The sequence below is a fragment of the Apodemus sylvaticus genome, chromosome 2, assembly GCF_947179515.1.
Source record: "Apodemus sylvaticus chromosome 2, mApoSyl1.1, whole genome shotgun sequence".
Lineage (NCBI taxonomy): Eukaryota > Metazoa > Chordata > Mammalia > Rodentia > Muridae > Apodemus > Apodemus sylvaticus.
In genome coordinates, this window is record NC_067473.1 from 117664133 (window position 1) to 117675683 (window position 11551).

Below are 11551 nucleotides of genomic sequence, written 5' to 3' on the forward strand. Positions count from 1 at the left end.
TTTCATAAGTACTAAATTGAAATGACACATCCCTGAGCCAGGCGTGTTGGCCCATGCCTGTAATCCCAGCACTTCACAGAAGTAGGAGTGCCAGGAGGAGTTGAAGGGCCAGCTTGGGTTATATGAGTTCCTGTCACAACACACACACACACACATACACAGACACACACACACACACACACACACAGAGAGAGAGAGAGAGAGAGAGAGAGAGAGAGACAGAACAGAGACTGGGGGAGGGGAAGAAGAAAAGGTGAAGGAGGAGGAAGAGGAGGAAAACTAAACAGATATGATATGCCCGTTACCCTGGCCAGATGATCTCATTGCTTGGGAGATAGGGAGGAATCAGTTGCCCACGGCATTTCTTTTGGGTTAGTTGTTATCAACAGCGCCATGACCACTGACGTTATCCTCACTGCTGTCCACCATAACCACTGTCACTCTTATCATCACCACATCACTGCCAGCATCATGACCACCAGCATCTCTTTCATCAGCACCATTATGATCATCCCTGTCACCGTCAGCCACCATGACAATCACCCCCATTATCATCATCACCAACTCTGTAACCATGACCTGTCATGAACTGTCACTACTACCACTGTCACCATCAGCCTTGTCATTACCCCATCACTATCACTGTTACTACCATCACCACCATCCCTATCACCTTCATCTCTCTCACCACCACCTGTCACATCACTATATTACCACCATCATCCTGATCACCATCAACATCAGCACCTCCATCTTTATCACCACCACCACTCATCATTTAGTATACATTTTCCAAACGCTGGTTAAAGATTTTAATCGTTAGAACATTTCTGGGAGCATAAATTTTGATCCTTATTTTATTAACAGGACAAACCAAGCTTCAGAAAGACTAACTGATTTAAAATCCCAAGTTCATAGTGTTTGGTCAAACATTGAGGTGAGGTTTGAAACTGGAGTTGTCTGATTCCCAAGTTGGCATTCATAACCCTTATGACTGAGGCTTGGTTTCCCCTATTCCGCACAAAGCACACGTGGTTCATTGTGGAGTCTTGGTGAGAAAGGAGCCAAGGTAGTACCATCCTGGGTAAAGCATCACAGCTTGTATGTATGCATATAAAATAAGATTTGTCAACACCGATGGGCAAGAAATGGTCTTTGCTGCTATACCGCTCTCCTCCTCCACATTACATCATCTTCTCTCATTCGAGCAAGAATTCTCTCTGGAGTTCAGTTAGCATTCAAAGTTTTCTCTTAAGTATGGAGAGATTGGAGAGGGGAAGAATGGAAGGGCATCATCACCTCCCAGGAAGATCTGAAGTGCTATGCTGGTAGTAACTTCTGATTGATTAAAATGCCCTAGATGCAGCTCCAAACTGACCCCCTCCAGACGTGTTGGCTCGGTATCCCACTTTAGCTGCTATTCTTGCTTACGCAAGTCTGCAGACTATGCAATTACGCTTGCAGTAGAGGCTGCAAATGCCCACACATACCTGACATTTCTTCCTCTTAAGCATACATTTCTTCACTCCCTTTCTTCAAGGTAAGGACACATACCCAGTGTGGGCCAGTGGGCTGTGAGTGGAAGGATTTGAGTCACTTCCCTCCTCTGATGTGTTTCCTCTGCAGCTGTGATGGAGAAGAGCCTCTCTGTCCTCTAGCTCCCAGGACGGCCATGAGTGGAGCTTGTCACTAAGACTTGAAGGCTTTTCATCACCACAGCATAACCTAGCTTGTCTCCTGACTGATTTAACGTTCGTTTGATTTCTCAGTCTTTGCACCTTTTGAATAGATCAGAGAGTTGAGGTTGGCTTTGCCACGTAAAGCAGTCTCTACCTTCACTTCAGTTTCACCACCAGTGAGTGGGGACCATGACTGTTCAGATGTTACGGGGACTGCAAAGGCTAAACAGGCTTGGACAGGCACCGTTTATACCACAGCGCCTGGCAGGGGGCCTGGCTGTGGCTACCACTTGTTACTCTTCTTGTTGCTCTAAACTTGACCTTTCCCACCCTGCCCCAAATCCACACTGGAGCCTTGGAATCCCAGAGTCCTTTAATGTCCTCTGCCTAAAAGGCCACCAGTCCAGGCGACTTCCGGCCTCAGCCTTCTTTGCAGCTCCTGAGGCGGGAAGTGGCTTGCTGCAGGCACTGCGCTATCCGGGCTTTCATTGCTGGGCCAAGTGCGTCAATCACTTTGATCACTATTGAGAGCATATCTACGCCAAATACATGAAAAGAATAAGCCAAGTGTAATGGAAGAAATCGAATGACTCTTTCAATGAGAACTTGGCATGTCTAAAAATCATGTCAAAATGTCCAAATATCCTCTTTGCCTTGTGTTATGGAATAATTAAATTAATACAAGTGGCCCAGTCTGGTCTCTTGTTCTGACCCCCAAACCCATTTATGTTAGCATATAATGCAAAAAGCAAGTCTAATCTGCATTTGTATGTCAGCTCTGTCTGTCCAAGGGATGCCAGAGTTTGTCCCTAGGGTGCTGGGAGATGATTACAGGTTATAATTATAGGTCAGCTGCCTTCTTGCAGCCTCCTGGATTCTATTCTCAGTGTGACTCTGAGTTTTCCCACATCTCCAGAGTCAAGAAAAGGAGAGATAAAGTGCCCACCCAGACAGAAGCACCAAACAAACACTTTCATTGTCCTTAGTTTTTTGTCTACACACTGAGCCTTCCTGTTTGCAGGCAGTCCTACCAACCAACACAGGCCTGATAGGGCCTCTTCACACCTGGAACCTAAGTGCTGGAACATTTGAACAAAGGAGACTCCTGGCCCTGGAGAGAGAGATGCTCATCCCGGTGTCTTCCAAGGTTACCGTTGCCCTTGTCCGAGGTGTGCTCCAGTGCACCCGGTGCCCCTCTCCTGGCGCTAGTTTTACATTCTCCTTCCCCTAAAGGACCTTCCCAGGCATTTCAGAAAGCAAGCTACATCTGTGTGCCTTGACACATCTGCAAACAAATTTCCCTCTTCCGTCGATTTCAATCTGAACAAGCTACTAACTCATTGGACCTTTAAGTGCAGAATACTGATCACACCCTGGAGTGTGAATCACCAGCCCCAGGTCTCTGGAAAGAGGGAGGGGTGTTGGTAGGAGCGTGCAGAATTTCCTACCAGCAGCAACTGGTGAACAGTGGTCTAGCAGCTGCTCCGTAATTAGGCAGTCTTAACTGCTTGTCTTCCATGATTTACTGAAACGCTGGTGCAGGGATTTTCAATTCCTGGAACCCACTGGATCTCACGGGCTGCACCGCCATGTGCTTCTCATTATAGCCCAATGGCGCCGGGGAGAGGGATGAGCAGAAGGGGCCAGGCTGGGAGTCGGGGGCAGGAAAGTCCTGCTCTGTTGCTCTGCCAGGATCTAGTCGTGCTTCTGGGCAGTTCTAACCCAGGTGGGTAGGGAGCAAAGCTTTCTCCCATCTACAGCATAGGGATCAACCTGTCTGCCCGCCAGGCAGTGCTCCTCGGTCCCTTGTGAAAGCTCATGGGTGAGGGGAGCTGTCTGAACTTCATACTCTCCAAACGTCCCTTGGTGCAAGTCAGTACTTAGAAACCCAGGTCTCTTCCAGGAAAGCAATCTCTGCCTATGAGGTTCCAGTCTAGGATGACAAGCATCTGTCTGCATCCACTGTGTGTGTGTCCCTCGGATGACGCACTCCCTCACAGCCCTGCAAATCAGTACCACCTTGGAATGCCCATGGGAATTTGAAAAAGTGAGCTTCCTTTGTTTGGAGGGAAACGGGATAGAGACACTATTGAACAGAAAGTAAGTCTGGCCCTGGAGCCCCCACCCTTCACCCTGTGGTCTCCTCTCGGTGTTCTGATTTGAAGAACATGGTCTGTATCATGGCCAGCACTTCCCTGAGACCGGAGATGGAAAATCCTCCATCTCCCTCTACATAAAGAAGATTACTACGTGGCACGAAAATGCACATTTCAGTGTCTAAGGACCCTGCCAGGAAGGGAAAGCACATCTATGTCCACAGTGGGTCCTGGAGACCCCCCGGGAGACCTAAGAGAGACTCTGTTGTTCTTTTCTCGACAGGGCCTTCCAAGTCTGACTTTTCAAATCCCTGATTGAATTCCCAGCAAACTACTCTTCCCAACTCTAACCAGAAAAGCATGTTTATATAAACATGAAATTCCATCAGTGTAGAGCCCTGTGCGGCCCAGTTGCCAGAGCTCTTAATAACGCCCTATTGTGTTACTGTGGTGTTGTGGGTTATCATTATATGGTCTTTGCTCCTGGTTGAGAAAGCATGACGTTCCATTAACTATATAATCTGGGCTCCCTCCAGGCCAGAGATGCATCCTGCTCAGAGCTGAAATGAGCTGAGCTTTAAAAATGCCACTGACTGCAGGAGGCAAGGGCATTGCAGAGGTGGGGAGTGAGCTAGCCGCAGACTCCTGCCTGTGGCCAGCACCTCAGCGGCCAAGGGTCTCAGGAGCCCAAACACAAACCCAGTCAGCATTCTTTCCCTTCCCACTTTGCCTCGGTCCTGGGATGCACAGCAGTGTCTGGGGAGTTCCTTTCCAGGACAGAGGACTTCCTCTGTAGGGACTGTCCTGCCGCCTGTTTGCCATGCCTTCCTGGTGGCCCATCCTCCAGCTCTGGACTTAGAAATCACATGGACTCGCCTGGTTGTGGGCGGCGAGCTAGAGGTGTGTGTACGACGCAGACATTCTAGCAAGCTTTCAGTCAGCATAAAAACACCCAAGAAAGACCATGATAGGAAGTTAAAGAGGCTTAGAATTAAGTGTGGGGAGGGGGCTTCTTTCTTAATAGTGAGGGGCAGAGAACTCAATCCACTGCCCACAGCTCCTCTCCTCACAGTCCTTAGGAATTCAAAATCACATTTTGTTGATTTTAAAACCGGTATGTTTACTGTAGAGAAATTTGGAAATTCAGAAGTTTAAAGTTTAAACTATTAGTGTCTAGAGAGGAATGCTATCCTAATAGTAAGTAAGCACAAACACACACACATACACACACACATACATACACACATACACACACATACACACACAGATACACACACACACATACACACACACACATACACACACAATACACACACACACATACACACATACACACACATACATATACACACATACACACACACACATACACACACACACATACACACACAATACACACACACACATACACACATACACACACATACATATACACACATACACACACACACATACACACACACATACACACATACACACACACACACACACACACACACACACACAGAGGCATCAGCTTTGTTTTGCTCAGTTCTGAGACAGACTCTAGTTACTTAGCCAGGTTGGCTTTGGTCTCCCCAGCATTGGAATCAAGCCTGGCCTCGCTCCTTACAAAGGTGGAATGCATACAATGTTTGGAAACATAATAGTATAAGTATTATCTATTTCTCCTAAAATATCTTGCAAACACGCACAATCTGCAATGAGTGTGCAGCTCTCTGCATATTTCACGTCTTACTTAAATCCCATTGTTGGACATTTAGGTAATTCTCAGCTTTCTACTATAAACAGGACGACCATAGACTCACAGTAAGGGAATGCATTTTTTTTCTTAAGATAAAGACGTGTTGGATGAAAAAGAAGACCCTTTGCTGTGTTAAAAGCACACGACGCTCTGCCGATGCGTCCTCTCATCCACACAACTCATATGGCAGCCACATGCGACTATTTAATTTAAACAAAATTAAAAGTTCACGTCCTCATTTGCATGACGGACACACATGGCAAGTAGCTACTGTTCTGGACAGCAGGAACATGAAGCACTTCTGCCCTTCTAGAAAATTCTATCATGAAGTTCAAGTCCACAAGGACTACCAGTTCACACCATCCTGAACAAGACAGGACACAGGTGGCCACTGCTGGACACTGTAATGCCTAAAAGTCTGCCAACGTAATAGCATACCATCCCCCCCCACCACACTTCTTTAAATGCTAGTGAGTCAGAATGCTTCTGTTCATATATTAGCTTTAACATGGAGTTTTCTTTGGAAATTAAGACGTAAAGCTATTTTCTAATTAGCCTTTCCACCCCAAGACCAGTCTCCAGAGAGTAAACGAGGCTGCAAAGACTTCAGCAGCCTGTCGTATCTCACTTACGCTATCTGCACCCCCAGGACCCCCAGGAGAGCACAGAGCTTAGGCATTCAAAGCCCCTCTAGTCTTCTTCCTGGCTTCTGTGTCCCTGTCATTCTCTGTCAGATGTAAGGCTGAGGTTGCACGGATAGTCCTGTCCGCACACTCTCTTAGCCTTTCCAAACCATTTTCAGTAATGTGCCTTCTAGTAGTACAGTTAAAGTTTTGCAGAGAAAGCATGTCTTCTCTATTCTTTATGAAATTTTTTTCTAACTTTTGACTCAGTTGTACCCCCTTCAGAAATGATCCTAAGATGATTCTACTGAATCCCTTCCATCACCTGAAGAAATTCCATTTATAAGTTGGACCAAAAATTCAGTTAAAATCATAGATTTAGGCCACCAGGTTAAGCTCACAGCACTGAGGCAGTCCTCTGAAGAAACTGCGCTTTAGTTTGTCCAAGTTTCCCAGTGGGTCTCTTGGAATTTCCTGGGCTACAGCTTTTGTTGTTTTTGTTTGTCTTTTGAGACAGCCTCAGGTGACCCAGGTTGGCTTCAAATGCATTCTGTAGCCTAGGGGCCCAGGATCACCTTGAACTCTTCCCAACTGCAGGGATTCCAGGCATGCACCGCCACCATCACACTCAGTTTCTGGGCTTTTGTGGTGCTGGAGCTTATATATCCAAGGCAACATCCTGCCAACTGAGGCACAGATCCAGACCCAAAGTCCCCTTAGGGGAGCACAATGGGGAGTGCCTTTGGTTCCAGACTCAGTCCCAGAGTCTCCCTGGCCCAGGAACTCCAGCTCCCACCTGCTAAAGTAACAAAAGATTTTCCAATTCCTAGCCCGGGCCTGCATTTTCAGTATCCACCTTCTCGTAAATCTGTTAAGAAAGAGACCTCGCTTTTTATCCAAAGTATCTGGAGCTCAAGACAGCCTCTACCTACGGAAAAACCAAACCCCAGCAGCAATTGGGAAGCACATTTGGTGTCCAGAGGCCAGCTTATTTTTCAGGACTCTTGTTCCAACTCCCAAATACTTTCCAGTCTGTGAAATTCACCTCCCTACCACTGTAACTGCAAGCGCCTCTCCTGGCACTGGCACAGACCTAAGGAGCCCGGATCTTGAGGGACTTTTTATTGTTGTAGCTGCTTTTCAGCAGAGTGCATGAAGCTTACTTGAGTAACTGTGGCTTGGCAAACCCTGTAGGGATCTGGAAAGTGTCGAACTGGCCTTAACGCAGTTCTTCCTTAAGCAAAGTTCACTTTAGTAGGGAGTAATTTTGCTGGTTTTCCTGGCAGCCCATCAGTCAAAAAACAACTACCCAAATTTACCTACACTTTAGTTCTGAAGGCAAGGGGTGCTGGGGACATTTCCAGTATTTGAAAGCATTTTTTGGTTGACACCACTCAGGCAGAAGAGTGGCCTTATAGCTGGCATCAGTCTATAGGGTAGGGGGCAGAATGGTGCTTAGAGCACTTAAGCAAAGGGTGCATGAGAAAGCATGGAAGTCTTCACAAAAAAACTAGCTGGAACCCCAGAGGTGGAGAATCCACGCCTTGGACTTCCCCAAGTGCCCAAGGTCATCAGGCATCAGGTCAGGAGAACAAAGACTGCATTTTTACATTTTGTAAAAAGAGATGGCTAATGTTGAAGAGTACTCTCGCCTCCAACTTTGAAAGTGTCTGCAAGTTCTACTTCTGCTTGCAATTCCTTCTCCCCAAAGTGGGAAGCAATAAGACAAATAGAGACAACTGCATCCTCCCAGGACTTGCAAGCTCCAGGCCAGAGACAGCAAAGAAAGCAGGCTAAGCAGTCCAGGCGCCCCGCAGCTGGGGACCCGAGGCCAGCTGTGGTGCTCCCTAGGGACCGCCCGCCCCAGAGCAGCATCCTTCAGACACTTACTTGTCCAGGATGAAGTAGAGGTCGAATCCCCCGTAGCAAGCTGGTCCCCCGTCCTCGCGGCGGCCCCCGTGTCCGGCGCACACGAGCACGAGTGCAGCCACGCAGAGTCCCCGCAGGCCCGCTCCCAGGCGCCCCGCGCGGTCCATGCTGCAGCCGGAGCGCTGGCCTCGCTGGCGTCCGTGGGACATCAGGGGCGCGCCATATGCGGCCTGGGCTCCGGTCAGGTCCCCCGGTTCTCTGCAAACGCCCGCCCGGAAGCAATTGTCCAGAGAAGTTCAAGGATTTCACTTTGGTTTCCTCCGGTTCTGCGCCGGGGTTTTGAGTTTCAGGGACCCAGGGCGCTCTGCTTTGTGGAGCTGCTGGGATCCGGCTACTAGGCCGTTCCCAGGCTGCGCTTGAAGCTTTGCAGTCGTAGCAGTTCCGTCCCGACGGCTCTTTGTCCTAGATTTTAAGTATGATGGGGTGGGTTTTCAAATTGTTCTTGGTTGGGGCAGTGCGGTGTCTTTGCTCCCTCCTTTCTCCCCTCCTTTCTTAGTTTTTTTTTTTTTTTTTTTTTTTTTTTTTTCCTGGTGAAAAAGTCCAAACAGTGCCATCTTGTGGCCAAGGGCGGCGAAAATGTTGGGGTCCGCTAGACCTTGGGGCAGAATTGGGTGCGGACTTTTGGCAGAGGATAAATCTTAATAGAGTTTTCAGGTGAGCTGCACGCCTTTAATTAATCTTTCTTTTCCATCTCCTTTCTTGCCTTTTCCACGGCCACCTCTTCATCCTCCCTACCTCCCCAGCCCCCATGTCTTCTTTCTGTTTTACTCTTCTGTATCTGCGGATACAGTCGCTGTAAACAGTTGATGAAAACGCATTTCCTTCGAGCAGGATGGCTCCAACCCCAGGCCAGGACTTTACAAACACGAGCCTTTGTGCAAATGAAGCACAAAGCCTTTGCGATCTGAGCCATCACATGATCGCACGTAGTTTTATTGCAGATCACAAAGGGCTCTGACTGAAATCTGCACATGCAATGCCACCAAATGTAGTCGTTGAGGCTCGGAACAGCCAAGGCATCGAGACTGTCCGCATCTCCTCATTTTAGGGAGTCTGTGGTAACCACTCTTCTTCTGCCTGTGAACTTTGTCTTTCCCTCCCCATCTTTGTTGATGCGCTGTGGAAGTAAACAGCGTTCCAGGCTGTGGACAGCTCAGGGGATTAAGTGCTGTCGCGTGAGTCACGTGCTTGCCTCTCCAGACAGAAGGGTCTTCCTTAGTTCGAGTCCCGGTTACCAAAGGACACAAGGTCTAACTTCCCCACCCTCTCTGGAAGTCACAAATCAATGTGCACTCTTGCCCCAGCTGCAGCTCTCCAGACAGGGAGGCCTGAGGCCCTTTCTCCTCCCCTTCAGTTTTCCTCTGAAGCACACACCCTGAAATTCCAGTATCTTGAAATGGTTTATTGATCATTGATTGTGTTTTCAAACAAGCACATCATTAGAGAATTATACTAGCTCCCCTGAGGTACTCTGTAGAGTCACCCAGCCTTAATTCACACACCTTCCACATGAAGTTCCCTTATACATGATATTTAAGTGACTTATTTCACAGTGCAGAATTGATGGTGTCTGACTTTTGGAGGCAGGGGTATGAGGCAGGTAGCTTCCCTTCTCGGATCAGTTCTGAGGCTGCTCAGTGGCATATCAGGAACCCCCAACCTCACCCCCACCCACAGCTTTGTGGAGAAGCCCCATGTGGCTGGACACTGCCACTCCCCACAGACAGCCAACACCAACCCTGGTGACTTGCTTGAGGATTAACTGGTTCATTGCTAATTCTCCAGTGCCTGCCAAGCCTTCAGGTGACTGCAGCCTCTGACACCCAAGCAGGCACCTGGCCTGGCGCTTCCCTGACTCCCAACCCTGGAAAGCAGGAGACAATGTTTGCCTGTGTTCTGAGCTGCTGACTTTGCTGGGGTAGTTTGTTATGCAATCACAGGTAACTAATACGTGCCTGTTATCACTTTAAACACTGGAGAATTTCTGTAGAAAAAAATGATTTAACAGTTTCCCAGATGTGCTTGTCCATGAAGCTGTCTTCAAGGACCACTAGTGCCCACATTTTTGAAATTGCTATTTGCAAGAAAAAAAATAATTAGGAGAAGTAAAACTACTCTAACTGACTTAAGTTTGCTTTTCCTATAGTTTCTCCTGCCCCAAACAAGGAAAACCCATCTTGGACCCACCAAGCTCTGTGATAAGAAAGAGGAAGGGAACTCTATAGAAGCCAGCTGGACCAATGAAGGTTGGAAAATGGGGGATAGGGGCGGGGGGCACTGGTCCAGGGCAAGGAGGAACTTGAGGACAGTGTAAGAAGGAAAGTGCCTGAGGCTGCAGGGCAGGGTTTACAAGCCCCAGCAGGGAAGCAAGGGACAGGAGGTGACGGGGTTAAGAACATCTCATTCACATGCCCTGGATGTCCTCTGAGCTATTTAAGAGTTTGGGTGGCAGAGGAATGCCTTGAGAATATTATGGGGTGGAATGGGGAGGTGGTCTAGAAGGTCTGCCTGGAAGAGAGCTAAAGGTCCCTTGATAGAGCTCTCTAAGGCCAAAAATACCGCTGCATGGGACAAGCAGAGGCTTAGGTTCCAGAATGGAAGATCTCATTCAAAATGTGTTTATAGAGAAGTGGGAAGGGTAGAAGAGTGTGCCCCCACCGAGGATAAATGTGGCCCTAGAGAGGGCAGAGAAGTAGCTGGAGTCGTCCAGGTATTGGAGTGTACCAGCCGCCAGGCCTCATTCAGGATTCCTCAAAGAAGCCTTTTGATCCAAGAGGATCATCTCCTCTGCTGCTGCTTCCTCCTCCTTCTCCTTCTCCTCCTTCTCTTCTTCTTCCTCCTCCTCCTCCCCTTCCTCCTCCTCTTCCTTCTCCTTCTCTTCCTGCTCCTCTTTCTCCTCTTCTTCTTCCTCTTCCCCCTCATCCTCCTCTTCTCTCTTCTCCTCTCCCAGCTATGTAACTAGAAGCTAGAGAGCTGGAGAGATGACTCAGTGGTTGAGAGCACTGACTGCTCTTCCAGAGGTCCTGAGTTCAATTCCCAGCAACCACATGGTGGCTCACAACCATCTGTAATGAGATCTGATGCCTTCTTCTGGTGCGTCTGAGAGCAAGTAGAAGCTAGGGTGTAAAAAGAGTCTAAACAGTCCACATATTGTGGACATCAGGAAAATAAGCTGTGGGAAACCTCCATCAACCTGACAAATGTCATTTGCACAGTGCAGATGAGCAAGGGATTTGATCCTGTGCTGTGCCAGGTCACAAAAGAACAAGGATGTAGTTTTTGACTGTTTAGATATTTTATCTGCCATAGGAAAAGTACTTAAGGATTACAGAAATCTCCAGTCTTTGTTTTTCAAGAGATTAGAGACATTGCCTCCAGCTTCTCACTGACCCAGTCCCTGTGGCCCCCTCCCTCCCAAGATCCAGACGCTTCAGCCAAGCTGTCAGACACCTGCTAGGTGCTGCCTCACTCTCTCCTGCT

At 48.1% G+C, this 11551-nt stretch overlaps 1 protein-coding gene across 1 annotated transcript in view; it reads right to left on the reverse strand.

Moving 5' to 3' along the window:
- The window catches only part of Antxr1 (ANTXR cell adhesion molecule 1), a 188343-nt gene extending 179807 nt beyond the window's left edge, over positions 1–8536 (reverse strand). The window contains exon 1 of the mRNA XM_052174247.1: positions 8033–8536. Coding sequence (XP_052030207.1) covers positions 8033–8220 — 188 coding nt within the window. The 5' untranslated portion in view covers positions 8221–8536. The remainder of the gene's footprint in view (positions 1–8032) is intronic.
- Positions 8537–11551: the final 3015 nt, after the last annotated feature.